The following is a 26323-nucleotide window of genomic DNA, read 5'->3' on the forward strand; positions in this document are numbered from 1 at the left end:
GCAGCAGCTTTGAAGATGTGCACTCGGGTGTCTGACACCACCCATATAGCCCTTGTCTTGCTGTGTGATAGAGGCAGGTCGCAGATGTTTGGAATGTATAACCGGTTGTCAGTGTTTCAAATCGTGAGGTGAAATATAATTATTACTTTGTGCTGCCAGAGGAAAAAATTGTTCCAAAGTTTCTTGCAAGAAATTTTTTCACCTTGCTACAAAACCAATTTGTACATTGAACTGTTAGAGTCTTCCAGACTGCGAGTTACTTAATGTGTCGATTTTCACTTTTTAATATCTTTAGCAATTAGAAGTTGTAACTCGTCTTCTAGAAGAGTGTTGTGCTCTCACTTGAGCTCATTAGTAGGAGGTTTATGTAACTTCTTTTAATAAAATAGTTATCCTGATGTTTAACTGTGCTTGGAAAGCAAGCATACCTCAAGAACAGTATTGAGCAGAAATAATTTCAGTGCTTTGAACATGCAGATTGGGGGGGGCACTTTGTAGTGCAGGGAAAATTTTGGCCTTGTATGAGTGAGGCAATGTTTTGTTACAATCCTAAACTCTCTAATAAATAGTATGGACTTGTGTGTCACTAGGGGAGGATAATTAATGATCTGAGGATTGCAAGAGTTTTCTTGGAAAAAGAATGTTAAAAGCTTCTTGACATGAGCAAGTCTTTTGGTTATGTTAGCATTATTAAAGCAATGCCCATTTCCTTTGTGAAGTCAAGCTGGCTGTTTAAGTTAGCTAATGAAAAATAGTCTGTGCTTTGATAGTATTTTAATTTTTGCTAGATTTGTTAAGAAATTGGTGTTATTTCTTGCTAATTGTACTAATTCTGGGTTTTTTTGTTTCCCCCACCCCCTCCCCTCCCCCCCAGAATTTACATGTTTGACAGCAGAAGTTGGCTTTCTACTGTAGTGAGAGAAAATGTAAGTAGATAACTAAGGTAATTTCTTTTTTTCTAGTGCTTGAGAAACTCATACAATTTTTACAAAGTGGGTAGCGTCACATTTTTAGCTGCTAATCTGTGCAAGCCTAAAGTACCTGTTTCCTACTTTAGCATGTGTACTCTTATGTCAACAGGAAGGATTTTAAAATGGCCAGGAAACCTGCTAAATAATAGATGTTAGTGCCTGCCTTATTTCAGAAATGGAACTGGCAAAGCAGAGGGAGACCATAGATGAGACTGTTTCATCTCAGTGGGGCAGGGAACTGTAATAAATAAAATGATGAGAATAGTTATGCTCTCATGAATGACAAATTACTTATCCACCATGTTTGACAACAGAAGACCAAATTTCTTTTGAGCGAAGTGGCTCTTGTCAGAATGTTCTTTTCAATGTGTCAGTATTATTTAAACAGACCCTAAAAGTTTCAGAGTTTATATTCTGGGTAATCATAATTATTACTAATATTCTTGGAACAGTGACCATTCATTACCTTCCAGACTAGAACATTGAAGGTTGCTGCCTCTTGTGAAGCCCCTTAGGCCGTGAGGAACATTGCTGGTTAGTCATGTGTTGTGTAGACAGTGCTTCCTCAGTTAAATTTGTTAATTTCAATTACTAAATACCTGTTTTTCCAAAACAAGCAGCAAGCTAGCCCTGTCTCTTTCTCTAAACCTGTCTTATGAGGTGTTCTCTAATTAGTCACCTCAGTCAACCCCAGGCACCTCCAGTGTTCTTTTTGGAGGAGCTGAAACTGAACACAGTGTTTCCAGTGTAGACAAACCATTGCTTTCACTCACTGGCATTATATTTTCAGTTTTTTCCATCCCATTTTATATATAACCTTTGGTTTGTTTTAACTAGTGCTGGGTATTAAGCCCATGTCTTTGAGCTGTTCAGTACATGCTCTATAGGGTTTTGCTTCTTTTCTAACAAAGCTTGTATCACAGAAGCTTGTCTGATTCTGTGCATTTCTTATGTTGTGTTCCTGTATACCTCTTCTATGATTTCTAATGAAAATTATCTATACCTTTTCTTGGTGAGCACCATATCTGGAGATGTGTGTGCTTCAGGATCAGATGGCACCCCTGGATTTGTTTGTCTTCTACTCAATCATGTAAATGGGAGAGAGAACACCTCAAATTTGTTTCACAAGCAATTCTGATCTTACTGTGTTTTCTAGTTGAATAAAAGTCAAATAGGAATCAATACATACTTCTGGTTAAATAACAAAAACCCCTCAGCTTTTCAAAGCCAATATGACATCAAAACACTGGAACTAGTGGTGGATTGTGTATAATCCTTTGTCACTGTGAAAAATGTACAAGCTGCTATGCATGTTGCTAATAGGATTTATGGTATCTAATAGATTAGCACAGCTTCATTTAATCAGATGACCCACTATGAGACTGTCTGGTAGGCATAACATGAACTTATTAAGGCTGTAAAGTTTTGGCTATGTTTATGCAAATGATGTGTTTTGCTTTTCTTCTGGCTCTGTTACATATTGGAGTGATGTGTATTAGCAGGAAAGATGCTGAGGGAACATGTATCAGACAGCCTATTCATTTGGGAGAAAGGTGATTTGGCTAACCTTATGAAATTACTGTACTTTGGTAACACGGACTGTTTAAATTTTTATTGTTACAGTATTACTCGACTTTGCATCAACAATGGCTTGGTGGGATTACTGTACTTTTTGGCAGTAGTAATGTGTAGTAAAAATACCGTGTAGCAAATGAAGTTTGGCTATCAAGGGATAGAAGTTCTAAATATTTGACTTAATGATAGCTGTGATTTCAAATCTGCAGTCTCTTCTTTCAATCTGTAGAGATTTTTCACAGGACAGGCTCTTCAGGAGAGGATGGAAGGCTCCATTCTTTTTTTACTATTTTTCATAGGAATGGTGTGAGAAAATTAAATATTTAAAAGTGTTTAGTAAGCATTGCCTCATTGCTGTTACCAGGTAGTTTTAGAGAGGAATCATACTTAACCCAATAATATGTTTGGATGAGTTGTATTCGGCTCTTCCTATTTGTCTTATAACGCAGGCAAGCATCCGTCTACATATAAATGTGATGGTATTAATGATACCTTGGTTTCAGTGACTGGGCTTCGTTAGATAAACAGTTTGAGCTCCAGAAATGACATGAAAGTTGTAACAATGAAATGAGTGAATTTGAGTTCTTCCTTAGTCTTTGAATTGTTCTGTCACTGTTTTCTGAGTAGTAACAAATTAGGTGAAGTCAATACTTGATTTTTTTCTATGTGGGAAACAGAGGAATAAAGTGACTCTTCTATGATGAGAGACTTGGGTCATTTGGAGTTGTGAGGAAGAGTAAACTACCTTGCAAGTACTCATATTGTTGTCCCTAGCAAGAGGAGAATTATCTACAAGGTATACTTGTCAACAAGATTACAGGGGATTAGGCTTAGAGCAGAGACACTTAAGCACTTCAGCCTTTGGAAAGGTCTGGAGTGAGTTCAGCAACGTGAATGTGTTATTTGTGAGAAGCCTGCCTTCAAGAACGCAGTAACGTATTCAAAAGCAAGTAAGGTAAGCATGAGTTTGGCTGCTACCTATTTCTTCACAGCTATGGTGATAATTTGGAAAAAAGGAGTGTGGAACTTGAGTAGTGACTTTTTGCATGAGGTTTGCTTGCTTTAGAAATTCAGTAACTTCTTTCAAAACCCCAGATATAGAAGCATAATCTGTATCAAGCTTACAGTTTCTCCTAGAAACCTTTATTTAAAGTCAGGTTAAATGCCTTCAGAACTTGCCAGGAAGAAAGAATATATTTCATTATATTCAGTTGTGCTAGTTTGCAATGGGCATAGATCATATATTGAACAGTCTTTGCTTGTTACTTCTGTGTCTGTAATACAAATAAATCTGTATAAAAATTTCCCACGTATCAAGAGTGACAACAGACAAAAATATTTGTTTTCCTGTACGTTTTCCTGACGTTACCTGTTGTTCTTGCTCTCTTAAAGATTTTTTTTTTTAAATGCTAGATACTAGTAAGCTCTGCTGATTTACAGTATAGCTGAAAAGTACACAAGAGGATGGAACCCTTTTTTTCCCCCATGAATCTCATATTTCTGCCATAAATTTAATTGCCTAAGCATTAGTGTAAAAGAAATAAAGGAATAGTCAAGTTGGTTGGCTGGTTGTCCCATAAATTTTACAGTCTGCTTCAGAACACTCCTATATTTTAATGCCCTTGGCTTCGTTAGGATTTTCGTTTCCTGAGTGTTAGTGAGTTTGGTCATGTTGGCAGGAATTAGAACTTCCTGTTGATGTTGAAACAACAAAGACTACAAAGGGAATGTGGAAATCTGGTTTAAACAATTCCTATGGTTGCTGTCAGAAATGCAGTTCAGAGTTCGGAGTTGCTTGGAATGCATGCAGGCTAACTTGTAACTCTGAAAATGTATCTAGCTTCAAGATATGAACTTATCATATGGATATATGGTATTAGAGATGGGAAAGACATCAAGGGTTGTACGCATTCAGCTACTACTTGCCATGCAGCGAATATTGAAACGTGAGTCCTACCTAGCAAGTGTCTGAAGGTTAAGATCCTTTATAGAAGCTGCTTTGGCGATAGTAGCTGTGTTCCTTGAACTCCTTGCTGCCTCTGATAATGGAGACTATCTTGCATGTATGTGTAAAGGTTTCTGTAGCGTTGGCAAACCATTTTGGAATTGCTCATTAAAAGGAAGCTTTCCCTAAAGACTTAGTGAGTGACTGTCTTGGTGTGGAGTTCACAAATGGAGCGTTTTAGGAGCTTAGCTGCACAGTATGTAGAGCAGGTTACGTATACGCATGCCTGACTAACTGTATGCCGAAATGCATTTATGAAATTACTCTGGAGGTTGGGTTCCATTAGCGCGTTCAGTTAATTCTTACAGGTTTTGAAGGAGTGTGGGTTGTTCTGGCCCTGCGTAAGGTGGGACTTGGAAGAAAACGGAGGCAAAGTGCTGAGGTGGAGTACTGTCTTGAATTTGACGTGAGGGCTGGGAATCGAACCTGTGTTGTGTAACAGAAGTGTACGTAAGTGTAATGAAGGTTTTCTTTGTGTAAAGAGAGACACGTACATGCTCGTTAAGCTATGATATCCCATCAAACAGGGAATGTGGCTTCTGTCCTTTCAGTTCATATGGCTGTATCAACATCACTGTGTCTGTTACTGCAGAAGACACTCGGCACTATTGGGCTGCTTCATCTGGCTTTATCATTTGCAGTAGTACCCTTCAGTGCATGCTATATTAAGCAATAAGGCACAAGCATGAAATAAGCTTGTATGATTTGTTTTAAACTCAGTGTATGCAAATAATCCAGAATGAAACTACAGGGTTCAGTTTCTGAAGCGAACTTCCTCAATATGTGACTTCTTTCATAGGATTAGTGTTCATCTCCTTAGGCCTCTTCGTGTTCCATGCAAAAAAGTTTTGTTTCATTTAAATGCAAGAGAATTCTATTGCATAGTGCATGAATTCTGGCCGAAGTAAATCGGCGCTATTTTAAACTGTACGTTACAGGAGAAGGTATCTGCGATGGCTGATGTTGGATTGTTCATCCTATTATATTTTTAAATAAAGCTGCATGTAAATCTTCAGTGTAGTACCTGTAACTCTGCAGCTGGAATTCTGGTGTCCTAAATCTTTAACTTAATCCCGTCGTTGAGTTGCTGTGACCTTGAGCAGAATGCTTAAGTTTTGGATCGTAATTTCTTTCTCTGAAATAGGAATGATAGTATCTTTAAATTCTTTGTACTCTGTCTGGAGAGGTTGATATTTGCTTAGCAGGAAATGGGCTTATATATTAACTTAGAGAACTGCAGAAATAGAACTGGATATCAAAAAGCTAAAATATCTGAAAATTTGCTGTTTATTCTTAAGAGCAGTGTTTAGGGTTTCTTAATTCCTCTATGACAAGAGTAGTCCATACTGTTTCACAATCTGTGTGTGAACTACACAGGAGCTGTAGACGGTGATGACTGCATGCTAAAAACTGTACAGAGACCCGACCACAGTGTTGCGTCTCAAATGTAGAATGAACAAAACATCTTGAGGAAAAAAGAACATTCAAAAGAAAAGAAGGTGGTTATAGGATAATAAAACACTCTTGATGGGCTTTGTCTTAACTGGATTTTGGACTAAGCTGAACAAGCAATCTTAAAGGGGCTTAAAGATAACCCTGGAACCAGAAGAGAGAGAGAGGAGACCTAGTTTCACAATAAAGTGAAAGGGCTTTGAAGTTGTGTGAATGAAGGTTTTTGAGACAGAAGCTAACTAAAATTCCTTTCCTAAGATATTTTAGGCTTCAGAGGAGAGTATACATTTTTAAATGATGGTATGACAAGATCTCACATTTTTCCTTGAGGTCCTCGGTTTGGAATACTAGCTACTGTGAAGAGAGCTCAGAGATAAGTCTGGTTATATGGGATAGCAATATTTAGGGAATGTTCAAGCCTTAGTAACTGTTTTGAAATTTCTTTCCCTTTGACAGTGATGTTTGCTCTGCTGATTTAATTTGCCTTCACAATATGTTCTCTGTTACTGTGACTGAATGAAAATTTGGAATTTATCCTCATCTTTCTCCTTGGGAAGAGCTTTAGGAAAAAACAAAACCCACATGCCTGCAAAGATTTAATCAGCTTATTTATCTTAACAGAATAATATGCAAAGCTGCTAGCAAAGCATTTGCTTTGTTTAAAAGTAGAGGGTCAATTCTGGCCAATAAAATATTTTAAAAAAACAACACTAGCAGTGTTTATTTATAAACTCCAGGTGCTCTATGTAGCATTTGAAAATGAAACTGATCATCTTGTTCTGCAATAAAAGAGAAGCTTCATCAGCATGTTTCTTCTGCATCTTATATTGGTATCAAGCTGTAGAGATGTTAAAAAGTTTACCAACAGCTGAGTTTTAGGTATGGAATGCTAGTGAAAATGCCAACAATATCATTCTGGAACAGTGACTTTTAAAGATAACTTGTATGCTTAATGGAAGATATCTGTATGCTTATTACATTGCAAAACAGCCCAATAGTTTTGGAACTCTGTAGGCAATAGTTGAGGGCGTCCAGTGGTAGTTATGTTTTATGGAGCCTCTGCCTTGCTGGCTACAGAGTACAGCAGACAGAGATACGTGTTAGTAATTTGCTGCTTATTAATGCTAGGAAGATGGAGCCTTCGAGGGGGAAAATGTCTGTTGGCAGTGGTTTCTCAAACTTCTACCCTCAACCTAACATTCATAAAATACTCATTTTATTCTGACAACGTGTTAATGCTAGAATCCATTCTGGAAATCTCAGGGAGACATTTTAGCAATTAACAAGTAGGATCCTGAACAACATTTGTGAGTGGTCTCCTTTTATCCAGATATCAGAACATTTCTCATAGCTGCTGTGTTACAGATAGCATCATAATAAGTCTTCTTGCAGCATTTTGCAAGTGCTTGTGTTAGTCTGTAAATATTTAAGGTGCTTATTCCTCAATAGGAAGATTCCTTAATCTATTCTTAAGACCTACAGAGAAGTTCTGACTTTCTTCTCTAGCGTTAGTGTTATCTGCTCATTCACTCTTGGGAAATTTCAGTTTATACAAAACCGAATCAGGAAAACAGTAATGAAAAAATGCAAAAAGGGAGGCCTGGAGGAAAGGAATAAGTCCAAATGATATTTTAGTTACTGTGGCTGGAAAAAAGCTAAGCATATTTGTGTGTGCTACCACCTTATTCTGAAGACATTTCAGAGACGTATTTTCACCTGTATTCCAGTACTTCTAAAACAATCTGTCTTTTTTCAAGTGCTGTTTGAGGTGATTGAAAGAACTTGCCATCTCTAGTAATTTCAAGCTGTGACTTCTACTAATGCTCATTATTACCACCTGTCTTTCAGATTTCTGGTTGTTTCAGAGGTGGCAGAGAAGTGCACCTTTAGCACAGGAAAATGAGTGAGCTTGACCAGTTACGCCAGGAGGCTGAGCAACTGAAAAACCAAATCAGAGTATGTATTGTGTCAGTGGATCGTGAAGCCACAGCGCTGATTAATGGTCGTTTGTGTGTCTTGAGGAGAACAGACATGGACAGAAATGATGCATTAAGTTAAATGTATTCACAATGTCAAAGTTAATGTCGTGGATGTTTAGAAAGGGCAAGCACATGTAACTGCTTTTGGAAATTGCTTTTTGGTTTTTAATATTGATTAGAAAATAAGTTATGCTAATAATGCTCAAAATGGATTAGATAAAAATGAATGTTTACTGAAGGTTTTCTGAGCTTGGCCATAACCAATGTTAAGCACCACCCACCTTTTAATAAGGTCAGCTATAAGGTTATTTAGGGCTTTGTCCAGGTCTTGAAAACCTCCAGGGATACAGACTGCACAGCCTGTCTGGACAAAGCAATTCCATTGCTTAACTGTCTTTGTGGTGAAAATCACGTTACCTTTCTCTCAAAAGAACAAGAGCATTTTGAAGTTAAATGCTCAATGTGCTCAATGTTTTTTGACAGCAGACAGCATGTTACGTTCACGCTCCAGTAAGGGTGGGGTCGCCTCTGGATGACAAGCAGAAATGCTTTCTGAACCTTGTTTTGAGGGTGCTTGATGAACTTGACAAAACAGAGATAAAGAAATGACAGAATTGCCAATTTCTCTGACTTTCTTCTGTTGCAGGATGCTAGGAAAGCATGTGCGGATGCCACCCTGGCTCAGGTAAGCATTTTAACAGTTTAATGTGAATTATGAAAATTGGTTTCCTTTACAAAAAGAAGACATGGTTTAAGGAGGTAAGTGCAAGAGAATATTTTTTGCCGCCTCCATCAATTTTCAAATTTTGCCTTTAGGTGGTTTCTTCTAGAGAAAGTACATTGTTTGCATTTGTCCACTTGCTGAGAGTGGTAGCCTTGAGCGGTAGTTTCTTCAAGAAGTGACTCAGGGCACGTCTCTACTGCTCCATGGCGCATCGTGCAGGGGAGCCCCAGTGTCCTGCTATAGACACGGCAGTAGTACAGTTGTGTTACCATCATAATCCGAACCAAAAGACCTGCTGAGGTTACTGATTTCCACATGATGCTGCACTTAGGTCTGGACTGCGAGCCAATACCTTTGCATCTTGCTGTAGTTCCGCATTTTGTTCCTATTGGCTTGGCCTCAGTCAATATTGGCTTGGGGAAAGGGAAATGTACTCTTGTAATAAATCTCATGGAGATAAGGTGGGTTTTTTTCCTAGAAATCTGGTAGGAATTTAGACTGAAATAGATTATTATGGCATTGGAAGAGGGGGCAAGCCTTTGCTTTTTTCCCCCTATATGTATCATGAATCAGTTTACTCTTGTCACCTACTTCAGTCCATTTGCTTGAATATTGACTATTAATCCTTTGTGTCTGATTTAAGATAGTTGGTACAGAAGTGATTAATGTGAATTTATTTAAAATGTCACTAAAATATCGAGTACAAAAGTAATACCAATATTTATTGGAGTCTGTATCTTGTGATGTCATTTTATGTGAGGAGCAATGCTGAGTATTTTCCAGGGTGAGAATATGGAAACAGGAAAAAAGAAATAAAGAAAAAAACCCCACCCCAGGGTTTCAGTATTAGTTAATATGAGAGGTGTCCACTATGAAAGGAGTTTAATGTCAGGGGAACATTCTTATCTGTTCATCTGAGTCCTAAGCTGTGTTGATAGCCTTTGAAAAGAAGCAGAGATCTTTGCTCAAACGCACTTGCTAAAGAATTTTGTAACATGGAGACGCGAGAAGTATGGAGACGTTATCCACAAAGTAACCTTAGAAACTCTGGATTTGTTGTGATGTGTACTGCTTATAGTACTGGAAATATTTTCTGGTTTGTTGGTTTTGTTTTTTTTTTAAACTGGTACTTCTGTCCAGACTGGAGGACTTGTATTGAATTTAACAGTTTAAGGACAGCTAAACTACTTCCTCGCTTCGCTGTTCTCTTATTCCAGAGACTTCTTTTATCTTCCAGAAGTTAAATAAATCAGGAATACTATGAATTTAGTAATCCCATACTTGGAAAGGAAGGCCTTTTGGATCTGAAAGAGTGTTATTAATTAATCCTTTAAAAATGGACACATGTTTAAAGCCTGATGGACCTCGCCATACCCATTATTCTGGGAAAAAAGTTAGATTACCATATCCGTCTGTATAGGAGTAGAAAACTCAGATCAAAGGTCTGAAATCCTAAAAGTCTAAGATGATGGGACCTAAACAAAGTAATTTCTGAGAGTCTTTATAAATGCCATAGAGAGGATGATTTCTTCATTTGATAAAGACATATTACATAAAATGATGCAACTTGATTAGGCAGTTTTTAAAAACTCAGTCAATATTCAAAATGTGGGACTTTGGTCTGCCCTGGTTTCTCATTTAAATGTAATTATGCATGATGTGTTACTTTTGGGACTATGAAGTGAAAAATTCATTGTAGGAAACCATTCCTGTTTCAGATCACAGCCAATATTGACCCAGTTGGGAGAATTCAAATGCGCACTAGAAGAACACTCCGGGGACACCTGGCTAAAATTTATGCAATGCACTGGGGGACTGATTCCAGGTGGGTGCTAGCGATACAAAATGGGATCGTGTGGTTTCACTGTTCTTGGGAAAGTTGAGTGCTCAGGACTCTTATTTATCCTGTTCCTACCACTAGGAACTACGAGTTCCAAGAGAATGCAGACAACCGAGAGAATTCAGAAACACTTAATACCACTTTTTCCCTCCTAACGTCCATGTTTTTGTCATCCAAATGTAAATTTGGTGCCAAAATACCAGTCTTTGTCTACTTGCCTGAAAAACATAGTTGTGGTACCACGTGAATTCTGAGGAACTGTGGAGATAGAGTAGATTTCATTATCAGTTGTCTTTTTTCTTTAAATGCTTCCTGTTAACTACTGATGTTCAGTTAGAGAGAAATTAAATGATACTAGTAACAGCTACTTTCATTTTCTTTTCTTCACAAGAATTTTAAGGCACACAATGGCAGCAAATGTTCAAATGTCAGTTAAAAGAATACATTGCTGCTTCCCTGCAGGAACAGATTAAAAAAAAATTCCCCTTAGGATTTTTTAAGTTACAGCTAACAAGTGTAAGTTACATCTAGCCCCTTTTTACTGAGTAGATATTTTCAAAGGAAGCTTGATATTGTTGAAGTTACTTTCTTACCAAATCTGTGGAAACAAGCTGTGCCTTGTGAAAGAACTGCATGACCTCTTGTATGTATGTGTACAGTAAACACACAAAAGCAAAATAAGTGCTTAACAAAGACAACAGTATGCATGATGAAGAGGAAAAATAATTCATGATGTGTTATACTTTCAGCTTCTGAATTGATTAGCACTTAAAAGTCAGAACGAACACAATTATTTTGAGTTCAACTTCAGTGTTTTGCAGCTCTGTTTTCTGCACCTGTGAAAGAAGCTGATTTCTCACAGATATGTAGAATTCATTGCTTCAGGCATCCCTTTGGCACGTAGCTTATTTAAAAGAAGGGGATTCAATTTCTTGTTTGGTGAAAGTGATTCAAGGCAGCTTTAAAATCTAGAGCTCTAAAATAGAGAGCAAAAATAATGCAAAGAGACTGGAGCCCTTTGATGATCGCACTGTATTATTCAGCTTGGAAATGGTCAGAAGAAGATGCACAGAACAAATTTGGATACCGTATTGGAGTATTTTATCCAAAATTACTTAGCAAATGTGGAGAGTATACAGATTTTTCATGTCAGTATACCTGATCTATCTTCCAACACATTAGAAAGCCGGTAAGAGCGCTTCGAACAATGAATTAGGTACATCATGTTTCAAATGTGATTGCTGGGGGGTGGATTGAGGTGGTGTTGATTTAGCGTCAAAATCTTCCTCATGCTACTCCTTCCATTATTGATATCTTTGCTTTTTACTTTCATTTCCATTGCATTTCAGTGCTGACATTCATTCAGGGTTTTTGGACCTCTGAGAACTTAAATCCCTGTTTTAAAAAGAGGAAAAAGGAAAACACATTGATAGTGTAGATTCCCAAACTCAGGGAGTCGGAAGCCTGTGTATAGAAAGCAGAAGCACCGATTCCACACGCTTTTTCTCCCTCAGTTTTCAAGATTGAGATGTTAGTTGCACGGCTACAATTTGTTCTGCAGTCAGCATGTGTTAATATGTAGGAGTTCCATCACACATTTCCATAACATTTTAGCATTGAAACGGACTATTTGCTAAATTATTTTTATAGTGCTGATAACTGAATTGGGTAATGCAGCTCTGTACTAAAATGGTTTCAAGTACCTTGGCCTTGATAGTGGAAACACCATCACAACGATGTTCCTTCTCATCTTCCCACAGTGATTGCATTTACCTCCTGTTTTCTCTCCAGGCTTCTAGTTAGTGCCTCCCAGGATGGCAAACTTATAATTTGGGACAGCTATACTACAAACAAGGTAAGACTACCTGATGTGTTGCTGTGGAATTCAGTTGTAAATACAAAGGAAGGAAATGTTACCTGTCATGATTTTGGCTGTGTTACTTTCATAGTCCTAAGACTATTGTTTTGGAGAATTTGAAATACAAAGTTTGCATTTAAATAATATAGCCATGTCTTCAGTGCTCTATGTATGGAAATGTGCACTGCAACTGGAAAAGAACGAAACACTTAATTTCAGAGATTGTTTTGATTTTTTTTGTGTTTGATACTGCAGAGAAATTGATCAACAGAGAACAAGAGGTAGTCAGCACGTTGCACCAGAAAGGTCAGAGATTTAAGCATAGCCATACTGATTTGTCATCTGCAGTTAAGTGTTGAAAGACCTGACATACATAATGGGTCATCACTTTCTGGCTGCAGTCACATGATGCAGTTCAGGGTTACTTTTACTTTCATATAGCAGGGATTGGTATTTATTGGTTATGGTTACTTTTATCTGGGCTAGCAACAATTTATGTGTTGCCCCTTTGAGTTAAGTTGACGGAGCTGCTGAAGTCTGTTGTGCACAGGAGCATGGAACTGGCTTAATTTCAAATAAATTCTCCTGGCTGAGCTCATCATAGCCTTAAAAACACTTTTGCCAATGCACCTGAGCAAATGGCATGCTACAGAGGGAGAGGGAAGCAGAAACAACTGCAGCAGCAGCAGCTCCTAAAGCTGGGGTTATTGTTGAATCCTGGTTGTGAAACTAATGAATCCATAACTTTACTAGTGTAATAATACTTTTTGCAAAACAAAAACAAACCCTCCCATTTCTGCCTTCATCCTCCCCCTTTGACCTCAGCCTGCAGGTAAATTACTAAATTACTGTAATGACTGAAAGATGGTAAAATAATCACTGTATACCATGATTTCTATATTAGTATCTTTAATTTTTATATGAATGCTAATTAATCCATGGCATCATCAAGAGGCAGAGAGCAGCTTTCTTATCTGGGGGAATGGAGTCGGAGGTTGTTACTAGACTGGTGAAATTTTTACTGGAATCAGAAATAGAACTCCTCAGCTGCAAAAACATCCTCCCCCCATGCTTCTTGGCAGTATTGATTCAGTAAAACAGCAATTGAGTTAAAAACAAACAAACAAAAAAATCCCCCACTACTGCCACCTTGTACCAAAAGAAGTAAAAACTCAAAAAAAAAAAAAACCAAACCAGAAACCCTCTGGAATTACAGGGAGCAAACAGCGTGGTGTTGAAAGAGTTTTAAATTTGACTAGGTAGCACCCAGAAGCAGTTAATGCAAAAATACTTCTATGATAGGCCGCAGATGTTCTTTTGGCAGTTGCAGCGTGCGTTGGGGGTAACACAGTTGTCATAAATGCGATCTTTTCCTAATGATAAAATAGAATGGCTCAAGGTGAATATTCTGATTAGTTCCTTGGTAGAAGACTTCCAACAATGAGCTGTGGTGGTTTTAGTGCAGGGTATTGTTTTTTTATCTGCTGATCGCTGCAGGATCACTGATTACTGTAGCAGCAGAGGAACAGACAGTGATCTTTACTTAAGAATTGCAGGAAGATTGTTAATATTGCATGAAACCTCACAACATGTGTAAGATACAATCCTTTTCTTAAAGATGTTATGAACAAATTTGAAGGATGGATGCAACGAGTTAACAAGAGAGGACAGGTTTAGCTTCAATAATTCCTTAAATGAAGTTACTTGAGCACAGAATGTCAAGGAAACGTGGGGTGGTTATTTAAATATGAGGCTTGATTGCTTGCAGTGTGTTTCCAAAGAAGGATTTAAATGGCAGTGAAAGTAGCGATTTCCTTACTTGTTCGTTCATAGCATAGCGTCTAAGCCTGGAATTGGCAGTTTTGCTGACTGTACTTGGAAGTCAATATTTTCCTGAACCTATAATAAACCAATAGTAATCAGAGCACTGAAGTGAAATAATTTAGGTTTTTTTTTTACCAAAATTGCTGATTAAACTGGATTCAGGAAAGGCAAATCTGAGATTTTAATTACGTCATTACTTAGTCTGATGAGCTATATATGCAAGTTACCCTTAAAATAAGTTGATACTCAAACAGCCAAAGACTTACATCCCTCCCCCCGTGTTTTCTTCTTGTCCTTTTGACAAAAAGATGATGTATGCCTTGAAAGACAGGTGAAAAACTTCCTGATGGAAAATTACTGAATCAGTTGTTTCATAGATGAAATACATTAATGTATCGGTTTCAGGTGCATGCTATTCCCCTGCGTTCGTCTTGGGTCATGACCTGTGCATATGCTCCTTCTGGAAATTATGTGGCTTGTGGTGGTCTTGATAACATCTGTTCCATTTATAACTTGAAAACTCGTGAAGGGAATGTACGTGTCAGCCGTGAACTAGCTGGTCACACAGGTGAGTGCCTGTTCAGAGTGATTTAAGGTACCTAAGCACATGGTGAAGGCTTTATAAAAAAAATATTTTTTAAAATTTCCTACTTAAAGATACACTTCATTGTGCACCTCTGTTTCTCGGGCAGGACTTGAGCTGCATGCTGCCTGTTTTTAAATGGCTTTTTCACCCTCCTTTTTAAAAACTTTTTTTAAAGGATGATACACCTTGAACAAAAGAATTGTAATGAGAATGTGTTTTAACTTTTCATAAGCAAGACAGGTGCCTTCTGGTGGAGCTATGTTGTAGTTGCAGAGGTCTGAGTTCTCATTGCTTCCTCTCCTGTTTCTCCTCTCTCCCTTCTCACCAAAATACAGGAGCTTAATTTTTGCCTTCAGGTTCTGTTTCTAAGATGGGCTGTCTTGTGATTGTGGAGGAGAGACAGACTTGTAGGCTTTGCCTGGTGAAGTAGGATGTAAACTGTAGCTGCAAAGATCCCTTAGTAACAGATGAAGAAAAATTCGTCTTGTTAGGAAGGGAGGCTTGTAGAAATGCAGGTGTCAGAGTTTCTGAAGCAAGAAAGTACATCATGGTGCTTAAAAACTAGTGTTTTAAGCGTGGGGGATGTGTTGAAAACTTTTTTCTGAACAAACAAAGAGACTCCGTGTCACAAAGTACCTTTAAAAACAAATTCAGTGGCTGAAGATATTCTTGCTTCCTAAAGAATGTACAGTTAAGAGGTGAGCACCCTATAAGCAGTAGTAACCTAGAAAACATGAACTGCTTTTGTGTATTGTCTGATAACGGACAGACTGTATTTTATTTTCTTTGTGAATGGGATTGGAAAATTTTCAGAGGAAAACCAGGTGGGTGGTTTCTTGAACTCCACTGACAATTAAAACACTGGTTATTTAGTAGGCACTCTGCTATCTTGTGGAGCGCTAGTGTAGTACTGGGCCTGTCACACACATCAGTTGTCTTCTGTGTTCTTGCCGAATCAGTAATACCTCCAGCCATCTGAGTAAGGGAATGGTCTGTAATTAGGCATTGCTCCTAAAACTGGAGCTCTGAGGCTGCATGTCATCTTCATGGTCTCTTTGTTTCCACAGAGACTAATCCAAAAATGCAGCATACAAAGGTAGATTGCTCTAGAGGCTGTCAGCCTGGCTCCGGAGAAAACCTCTAATAGTTCTTTAGAGAAAATATCAGGTGGGCTCTGTCTTGCAGGTTTCCTTCCTGATCAAGCCTCTAAGTTACGCAAATGATATAAAGACTGTCCATTCAAAGGAAGATAAGGTTATTCAGAAATAAATAGTTACAAATTAATGAATGTTTATACGTAAGTAGATAAATGTGAATTAAAGTATGCTTTGTACTCAGTTTGTACTGACAAAGTAGCTTATTTTTTCTCAATAGTTGTATGATCTGAGGTCACAAGCATTTGTTGCTCCTGGATGCAGTCATGTGCAGATCCACTCTCTAAGAAAGGTTAGCGCGTACAGTGCAGGGTTATCTATATTCCTCTCCACCTTGGCCAGTGGATTCCATGCTTTTGCCTCGCTATTCCCTCTTCCTCCTCTCCCCACCCTGTACCAAAAGAAAAATTGGTATTTCCAAAATGGTGTCTATCCTGTTTGGTTAAGCTGCTTAAGTTTATTCTCTTCTGTGTTACAGACATCTCTGTTTAGGTTGCCTTGCTGTGATGCCGGTGTATCGCTGTGCTAGCGTAGTGGTTGAACTGAGCGTGGTCTGTAAAGAGTCAAAATACGCTTTGTTCACAATGGAGGTTCCTATATAAAAATTGTCTGTTTAGGCTTATATAGTAGTTCTTGCTTCATCTTTGGGAGAAGAGGAAGCAACGTTATGAGCAAGCCAGTGTGCCATGTGAGGAGTAATCTCTGGTCTTACTCTTCAACTTTTTATGTTGTTTTCAGGATACTTGTCATGCTGTCGTTTCTTGGATGATAATCAAATCGTTACCAGCTCTGGTGACACCACTTGGTAAGCAATAAAATTGTGACATGATTGTTGGTAATGACTTTTCACAGCTATGCTTTATTATTGAAAGAAACGTTATTCTTCCTAAGCCTAATGGTCATCCAGAAGCTTAAATATGATTAATTATTGTTCATATGTCACATTTTTACTAGTAATGGAAAACTTGGTCTTTCAAGTCTGTTAGCTTTGGTGGCTGTTTAGATATGCCCTTGTTCTGAAGAGCCTGACCTAATTCTCTGTGTTAAGATGTAATGGGAATTTTTTTTTAATGTAACTGTTTGGCTTTCAGAAATAAGTGTATTAGACTAATGACATTTCTCAATTGTTTCATATTCAGTCAGCATTTATTACTTAGAGTCATATTTGGATTTTTCTAATACAGAATTTAGTTTTTGTTGCTATTCAGAAGAGCTCCTAGAAAATATTCTACAGTGACAGCAGATGGGGTTTTTTGAGGAGAACGTAGGTGTATGTCTTAATAAATACTAGGTTCTGAACAAAGAAAAAGACTTCAATCTTTTTTTTGTACCTTTTTCTATTATATCTAATTCTTAAAAGCATTACAGCTCTCCCAAGAGCAGTTCTTATAGCAAAGGTTCTCTCATGAATATCTCTCCTACACTCCATCAGTCTCTTTGAATGCCCATCTATTAGTCTACTGATTCTCAGTAGTTATGAATATATACATTTGGGTTTTAAACAAAAATGTTTCTAAGCATGCATTGGGTGGTTGTTGGTTTTTTTTTTTAAACCAAACAGGATTTGTTAAAATTGTGCTCTGCTCTTTATCAGAGAATACAGCTGCTTCAGGAGTTATTGTAGTAACTACAGTTGTCTGGAAAACAGTTTGGCCTTGACATCAGTTCAGCCGTGCTTCAAAGTACAGTATCAAAGTAGAGTCATCTCTTACTTGCCTAGTGCAAATCTGCCACTGATGGGTCTGGTTTACTGAGAAATTACAGAAATGAAAAATCCTTAGTCTTCCTTAAATCTTTAGACCTCTTGTTAGGGAGGTGAATAGTGTTCTTTCATCCTCTTATACTCTTTGACTATTGCTGTAGTAGTGATTTTGCTGTCCTGGGCAAGCGGTACAGCTTTAAGATGACAGGCATAATTCACAAAGTTACACATTCTCAGTGGGTTTTTAAAAATGAAAAGTGCTGACTCAGCTTATGCTGTAGCTTTGCAACTGCTGCTTTGGATCAGCCTGGTTGTAGTACTGGACAACAGTTGTCGGCATGTCACAAGAACTTTGTGTATAAGCAGCCACGAGTGTTAGGCATTAGGTTTTTTTGCACTGTTTTCAATTTAAAACTCCCAATATTTTAAAATTGAAGAAGGCTTTTTAAAATCTTTGCGCAATTATCCTGGAACAGAGCCAAATGGTTCAACAAAGAATGCTTCTTTTTTCTACTCTCATATTTTTTGTTATTACTTTATGAAGTTTTACTTTCTAGCAGTGATATAAACGAAGAGGTTTAGAGAAGAATTTCTGTCTAGACCTTCTAATGGGGCACAAATGTATTGATTTTTGCCTTTTTAATTAATCTTTCAAGCGCTCTCTGGGACATAGAAACTGGTCAGCAGACAACTACATTTACTGGGCACACTGGAGATGTCATGAGTTTGTCTCTTGCTCCTGATGCCCGGTGTTTTGTTTCTGGTGCCTGTGATGCCTCTGCCAAACTGTGGGATGTTAGAGAAGGAATGTGTCGGCAAACCTTCACTGGCCATGAGTCGGACATCAATGCCATCTGTGTATGTATCAACTTGCAGGGAGGATCTGGGATTTATAAATTTATTTATTTTTTAATATTTTGCTGGTCTCAGCTCTTAAGTGTTTACTGTCTGATGTAATATTATGGGATATTTATTTAATTAAGAGCTTTTGTAGCTGGGGAAGGTACCTGAAATTTGTGCAACTTCAGACCCATTGTGATAACTGGAAACAGTGGCTGTTAAAATAGTGTTTCTTTGCATGCTCTTAATTACTTTGCTTTTTTTGCTCATATCACATATCCCAGTAGTGAAGAAGTGTATCCTCTGCTGCTTTCTTTTTCTACTTGGTCTGTATAAAACGGTATATGCAATGAGACAGAGGCATCAAGTCTGAAATAATGTCTTTTTTCCCTTCCTCCCTCCTTAAAGTTCTTCCCAAATGGCAACGCATTTGCCACAGGCTCGGATGATGCTACGTGCAGGCTTTTTGATCTTCGGGCTGATCAGGAACTTATGGTTTATTCACACGATAACATCATCTGTGGCATCACCTCTGTAGCATTTTCCAAGAGTGGACGTCTCCTCCTAGCTGGTTATGATGACTTCAACTGCAATGTCTGGGACACGCTGAAAGCTGATAGAGCAGGTAAAGGTTTTTGGTTTTACATCTTCTAAACACAGCGTGACACACTGAACGGGCGTGTGGAGGCATATGCGCAGACCTGGTAGTGTTCCCTGTCTCAACTTACAAACTCTGTGATAACCTGTTTTAGGATGACCAAAGTAGCTACCAAAGTAGCTTTGGAATACTTCTAAAGGATAGAAGGGAACAATGGATGCTTGAGAACAGGAAGACTGCTGTTAAAAATGAGGTTTTGGGGGTGGAGGGCTTTTTTGTTTTTTTTTTTCTTTTAAGACTTTATGGCCTTGTTTATGTATGAACTGTTCAAAGCAATTCAATGTGAATGTTGCTATTTACGTAAAAAATTTTTTTCCTAGTATTTGTAGCAATAGCTGTAGAGAAACCAGTGAAACAATAAACACTGTGGAGACTGTCTTTTGAGGAAATGAATATGAAGTGTATGGTCCAAAGATTAACGTAATTTAACTTCAGTTAAAATGGAAACTGTTGTTAGAAAAAAAGGAGAAAAGGTATAAATCAGGACAAAATCTTACTCTCATCAATGAACAGGGGATGAGAACGAGGACCTACTCTGTTACCAAATGAAGTGGTCTAGGCTTTTAAAATTATCCTAGGGGAGTTTAAAAGCTAACGAAAAACACCAGCCAAGCAGAATATTCTTCCACATGCAGTTGAAAGGATTAGTTGCAAGTACATTATTTCATGTAAATCGACTCATTGCACTGAGGGGAGGATATACTGAAGGTGGAGAAGATATAAACGAACACGAAATCCTGAACTATACCAAAATAGTTTCCATTGGCTTTGTTAATGTCTGTCTCTAACGACTTTGTTTTACCACTCCAATTTTCTTCTTTGTTCCTTCCAAAATTCATGATAGTTTTTGTCAGTGCTGAGAAGATGAAACTGTGGGCACTTGGGTCACATGTTGTGAAATAGCATTTGGTTCTACCTGCAAGTTAATGGTGCCAAATAGAATTATTTCAGTACTGAGATGGATTTTTATGGATCAGCCTTGTCTGTGTGTGGAGATTTGCAACTTGAGATTCTTGTACTTCAACTAGTGAGAGCATTAATGTGTATATAAGCCTGTATGGAGAGAAACTGAGAAACTTCTCCTGATGAATGTCTAGGTTAGTTTACAATTGGCTGTATTTAAGTATTGGAAAAACAATTTTTTCCTGTATTTTTTTCTTTGAAAGACCTTCATTAAGAAAAAGAGCAGGGGGAGGTGATGATCTTGCTTACCTGCAGAAATGAGAAACAATTGTTTGTACTGATCGCAGTTTATGGTCCGTGTACTCAAGAAATGTGATTCTTTATTGCCAGGTTTTTAGAACTGATTTAAACAACCACCTTATCAAGTATTCTGCTTATTGAAATGTTCCGAGACTTACAATTGTTGAGCACATTTGACACTTCTGTCACGCGTGATTCAGTATTAAACACATTTGTGCTCATGTATTCAGTTCGAATTGTATAAGGCAACTTGGTGCTCTCTTTGTTTTCCCGAATTGCAGCACTTAGTAATGTTGATGGTAGGTTGAATTCTGATATATTAATGCTATTTCCACAGTAAATTCTAGGTAACTCCTAGGTACGTTTGCTAGCTCTGGCAGCTGGCTTCTCTATCGCACTGAACTTCTGAAGATTGTATCATCTGCTTCAGCACTCAAGATTTGGCTTCTGCTGCAGACCTGCGCAGTCCTGTGCTGAGGCTTAGACACTTGTATGAGTTTAATAGGATCTGGGGATTAATGGTGTCACTCACACAGCATTACTGCTTTTATAAAGTACATCAGAAATGTTACTTCTTCAAACATCAAGAATCCTTGTGCATGAAGTAGTCGTTTTTACACTGAATTAACAGTTAAAAACATTGATTTTTTTTTTTAACATACCAGTTTGTTTAAGAACTAAAACTGACTTAATTCATGTTCCTTATCGGAGAATAGTAAGTGGAGGGGAAGAGCCCAAAACCTGAATGGGGAGAGTCCTATGAGCAGTGTAATTGATATAGAAAGATTAATTTTAAGTCTATCAAGAGTATCTTAGCTCAGTGCTGTGGACTGGGAAGAGCTTGAACATTAATTAGGTTTTCTTTTCACCTCCTGGAAACTGTTAAATTAAAGGGGATAGAAGAAGATGTTGGCTTCCTTAATTTTTCTGTTTAGTGTCTCAATTCTTTTTAAATGGTACTATAATTGAATTGTAGCAGATCTCATTGACAAATAGATTGTATGTAGGAGTTAAGTCTTGTAAGTGCTTGTAAACATAGTAAGATAAAATTAGATGAAAACCGCTTTAGTGTTCATAACGTAATTCAGCTTAACTTCTGATTTTACACATGAAAAATTTGTAAAATCTAACTGATCTTTATCACTATGGAGAGGAACTACTAAGAGCTATGCAATGCATGGTTATACTATATTGCTATGACGCTGTCAGCAGAATTTTCAGGGCCATGATTCTGACAATTCATGAGAAACCAGTAAAGGTCATAATGTGGGTAATATACAAGGAAAACTTTGGAGTAATGCATTTACTGAATTACCCACTAGCAGACCCACCCAGTTGTATCTAACTTGGTGCTTATAAAACCAAAAGCATTTAAAAATTCCAACCATGTTTGTTCAGGATTTTTGAATATATAGGTTGACTGATCCAAACCCACGTGCCTCAGTGTTACTTGAACTGAAATATGAAATCATCGAAGTAATGCATTATGTTTGTTACTTGGTCTTATTTATAGGTGTCCTTGCTGGTCACGATAACCGTGTCAGTTGCTTAGGCGTGACTGATGATGGTATGGCAGTGGCAACAGGATCGTGGGACAGCTTCCTCAAGATCTGGAACTGAAGTAGGTAGGTCTCCAATTCATTTAGGCTGTCCTTGTTTGGTATTCAGAATGCTCCCTTCCAGGTCCGAACAGTGCTGGTTTACTGATGCTGCAAGCTTTTAGTTCAGATTAGGAAAGTCACCGAGGGGAAAAAGCCAAAATCAGTTTGGTTGTTTTTTTTCAGAGGGCTATGTGTTTAATGTATGCCATGATGTTTCTGTGATGAACTATTTTTGGCATAATTTATTTTTCTGGAAGGGGTGACTGTACGGTCTTTTGAATCTGGGTTGGTAAATAAATGGTGTTCTTGAAAATGGCGAGATACTGGCTGAATGCATTCGGTGGGTAGCGAGAGCAAAGCTTGCAACTTGACTACGGTTTATCAAAGTGCAACTCTTAATAAATCTTTCTGTGTGTTAGAAGATCAGCGGACTCCATGACTGGAAGAAGTTTCCAACGGTTGAAAATTAAAAATGATAGCATATCCAATCCAACCATACTAACTTGGACCCCCATCCTCCCCAACTTCAAAGGGCAAGATCTTTTCCGTCTCCTGTTGCTGAAATGAAGAGCACAATTACCTTTCCAAGAAGAATTTCTGTGTTGTAAGCAAAATGAAATTGTGCATTCCTTTTGGGACCATTTTTTTGTCTTGAGAATTTAAAAATGAAACACTATCATAAAAGCATGACCAGAGAATAAACTTGAGCATAATTGTGAAACAGTTAGCTTTCACTGTAGTTTCCAAGTTGAAGTTAAGGACTTATCTCACACACTTGCAAATTTTAAAGTCATGTTTGTAGCTGGATTTTTTTCAAGTTTCCTTTTTAAATACATTTCTTTATGTATTTAATGGAGCAAAACAAGGGAGTCCTAGCCCAGAGCATCTGGGGGTTGTTAACGCTGTAAATTTAGTCCCTAATTTTTTTTATTTTATTTTTTAGTATCACAGATAATTGTTGCACAAAACTTGGCATATATAGGATAATGTTAAGCAGTAAGGTAACCAAGCACATGCTGTAAAAGGTAATGAATGCTTGTTTAAAGAATCCTTTCACCTTTTATGGATAACAAATGCAATCCTTGGTCCCTCCTGCCCCCCCCTTTTTCACCACACTGATTTTTTTAATCTGTTTTGGTTTTGTCCACTTGAAAGGGCAGTTTATATATCCTAACACTATCCTATAAGTCTGAACAACCAGGAATCTCTGTTTTCAAAAGAGACCTATCCTACACTTGGGTATTGAGTCAATTCTTTGTGTATGAAATGATGTACAAATCAATGTTTTGAAAATAATGATCTTGAACTTTCTAAGTTAAACAAAAAAAAAAACCTTTTTTGATTGTTTGCCATATTGGGTGGGTTTACTCTTAGAATCGCATGCTGTAGAAATGCTAAAAAGTGCATATTGGACTAAGTCCGTAGATGTTTTTTCTTTGAAGAAATAACCTGTTTAAAAACTGTAACCATTGTCGCTGTATTCATTTATTGTTGCTACTCTGTGCATAAATCTATGAAGAACTCAAGTACAAAGCTATGCACGTTTTGGAGTAGCGTGATGAATCACTTTTTTTTTTTTAAAGAAACAGCCTGTTCAAACAATCGCTGTCAAAGATTCTGGGGTGTGGGAGGAGGGAACCTAGACCATCTTCTTTATAAATCAGTTCCTCACAGCCAGTTCCTCTTGTAGGATGAGTCCTTTGCATCTGATCAGAGTCATTTTTGTAATGAGCAGGTTTTCCTGGCTTTCTTTTCAAATAAAATGTTAAAAGCAGCAGTGTTTGGACAGCAGATTGTTCTGTTAAACTTTCCTATCTTCTCACTGTATCCAGAAATGCTCCTTCCTAGCAGCAGTAGTAGCTTTTCTCCATTTTGTTTTTTCTGCAACATTCTGTACAAAAATGTGCTGTAATTGTGCGTTAGGCCTGGATTTGGCATAAAAGATGAATTCCCTCTTACTCTCTTTCATGAAACTACTCTGTAGAGCTTTCTCCACGCCCTGTATCCCTCTTCACCTTTTGTATTTAATTTTAAAGTCAGTGTACTTCAAGAAAGCTGGATGCAAGATAGATACTATATTAAAATGTAATGTTATTTAAGATGTAATAAAGCAGTTTGACATGAATTTTGACTGATCTGTTTTGCAGCTTATTGTTCAACCCACAAAACTGCTTCTGGCAGGATTCGAGTTAAGAAATAAACATCTGAGGGAAGTGTGTGCTGTCCCAAAGCAAATGTTCAGTATTTTAAAATGGCCTGGATTTTTAACGGTTAATTGAGCAGAGTATGCAGTGTGTTAGACTGTGAGTATTCCTGTGAAGGGATGTGGGTTTCATGTTAAAGCTAGAAACAGAGTTGCAAGATGAACTAAAACCCTCTTGATTTTTTTGTTATTGGGAGGTGTCATCAGCAGTACCTAAAAATGTATGTGTAGAAGTGCAATGTATGCTAATGCTAAGAGGTACGTATGTGGAGCTTGGGGGCTGCAGGCATTTTGCTTCCTCTGTTGTTAACTACTTAAGCTGGACATTTCTGGGTTTGATTGCTAGAGCTACTGGAGAGCTTAATCAAAAACTGCTGGCAGCTCCCTTAGCTCAAACTCCAAATGCGAGTAGCTGGTATGAGTCATGTGGCATGCATCACAGAAACGCTGTGTGGAGTATGCGAGTGTAACACCTGAAGTAGGAAATGGGAGCAAAATGTTTTGTAGCTTCTAAAACTTTTGTGTCCTTTAATAGGAAAAGAATTGAGTGGAACATCTTGTGTTATTGCCATTTGAGGATCTGGCCAAATAAGCTCTGTTGTCATTGTTAGCTGTCCTTACTGTAGGTGCTCAGAAGGGTAAGTAGTTGTCCTTTTCATTATCAGGGAGAACTAAGTCCCTACAAGGCAGATTATATCTAGGAAAAAATAAATGGATTTTATACCCACAGAAGCAAATCCCTGAAACAAGAAGTGTCGAAAGGCAGTTGGTTTAACAACTTGGTATTGATCCACTGAGGGTTTTGTTTTGTATTTTTAGTGGGTAAAGTCTCATCTCTTGTTCTGACCTAACCAAAAGTAGATTTTCCCTCATTTCACATCAACCAAGAGAAATTCCAGTGCCATTGCTTGGTTTCATACCAAACATGGAAATTCTCAGCCTCAGTGGAGAAGTTTTGAAAACTCTGAGTATGGAAAATATGATGGTGGCATTACTTAACTAGCAGCAGTTAACTGTGAGCTTTGGGTTTTTGGACTGCAGAATACTGGTAAGTAGCTCATGGCTGGAAATGTTTAAATTTGGGAATTCAAATTTAGTCTTTTCCAATTCCAAATGGTATAGCTGTTTTTTCTGCTCACGTGGAGTATTTTTATTCCAACGGATATTTCATATGTGACTTTGTCTAGCCTATAATAAAATCAATGCAGACATGATTTGTCTGACTTGCCTTAATCTCTATCCATATGTTAAATTAGTGCTTCCTGCCAGTGCTGACAATGCCTTTGCTGGCAAGAAAATACCTTCCACGATAGTAAATTCTTGTGTCCAGAGATTAATGTGTAGTGTGATTTATTTGAAATGCAAACCATTGCAAGTGCCTTTTATTACAGACAGTGCATCTGTTAAATATGAAGCTTTAAACTATGTTATTTAAATATCTGTCTGTATGCTTAGTTATTCGGAGAGCTGTAACTGAAGAAAATTGGGTATGCAAAGTGAGAAGCACTGATTTCTTGTGTCTTTGACTTTGGGCCAAGTCTTTGAGTTTTGAATGCCTTTAATTTTAGGCTGGGCTTGGATCAGTAGCCAAATCAAAATGGCTTATGTAATCTCTACCTAATAGCAATCGTAGTAACATAGCTCCTCCTGTAGACCTTGAAAAGGTTCTGACTTAAAGATAATTCTGGGATGTCGTTCTGAAAGAGCAGCTTTACCTAACTGCTGGCAAAATTCTAGAGCAAGTTTTCATAAACTGAGAACAATAATATGTAAGAATGGTTTGTCTCTGCTTGGTCTTAGTGGCAGCACTTGCGGTTTCTTACTCGTGGGCTCCTGAGTGTGGGTTAGATAGATGAAGGGATGAGGAGTGGTGTCTTTGCAGAGCAGGATGGAGTAAAACTTCACGCATTTATGAAGCACGTTAGATGACAAAGGTGGACAAGATCAATGGATCTGAGGTATTTGGATAATGAGTGCGTGTGGAGGTGGGAAGAGGCGTTACAGTTGTCTCGTCTGGGCTTGGGAATGTTGTAATGGTATGGACTTCCATGGGACTGGGATCCTCTCATGGAGCTGGGGGGAAGGAGTCAAGAGAAGGAAGGGGTAACAGATTTCTCAATCCCCATACCTAGACTTAAGACTTTTAAG

The 26323-nt window shown here is 37.9% G+C and overlaps 1 protein-coding gene across 2 annotated transcripts in view; it reads left to right on the forward strand.

The window, feature by feature from the left end:
• GNB1 (G protein subunit beta 1) overlaps positions 1 to 24097 on the forward strand; it is a 43450-nt gene extending 19353 nt beyond the window's left edge. Inside the window, exons 3-13 of one of the 2 annotated variants that reach the window (XM_064470118.1) lie at positions 875 to 926; positions 7852 to 7959; positions 8629 to 8667; positions 10425 to 10531; positions 12338 to 12401; positions 14634 to 14796; positions 16707 to 16773; positions 18327 to 18528; positions 18919 to 19135; positions 21885 to 21996; positions 22392 to 24097. In XM_064470118.1, the coding sequence (XP_064326188.1) occupies positions 7903 to 7959; positions 8629 to 8667; positions 10425 to 10531; positions 12338 to 12401; positions 14634 to 14796; positions 16707 to 16773; positions 18327 to 18528; positions 18919 to 19135; positions 21885 to 21991 (1023 nt within the window). In that variant the 5' untranslated portion in view covers positions 875 to 926; positions 7852 to 7902 and the 3' untranslated portion in view covers positions 21992 to 21996; positions 22392 to 24097. The remainder of the gene's footprint in view (positions 1 to 874; positions 927 to 7851; positions 7960 to 8628; positions 8668 to 10424; positions 10532 to 12337; positions 12402 to 14633; positions 14797 to 16706; positions 16774 to 18326; positions 18529 to 18918; positions 19136 to 21884; positions 21997 to 22391) is intronic. The other variant, XM_064470120.1, reaches the window with a different exon arrangement.
• The last annotated feature ends 2226 nt before the right edge of the window (positions 24098 to 26323 follow it).

The sequence above is a fragment of the Phalacrocorax carbo genome, chromosome 20 (assembly GCF_963921805.1).
Source record: "Phalacrocorax carbo chromosome 20, bPhaCar2.1, whole genome shotgun sequence".
In the NCBI taxonomy this organism is placed as follows: domain Eukaryota; kingdom Metazoa; phylum Chordata; class Aves; order Suliformes; family Phalacrocoracidae; genus Phalacrocorax; species Phalacrocorax carbo.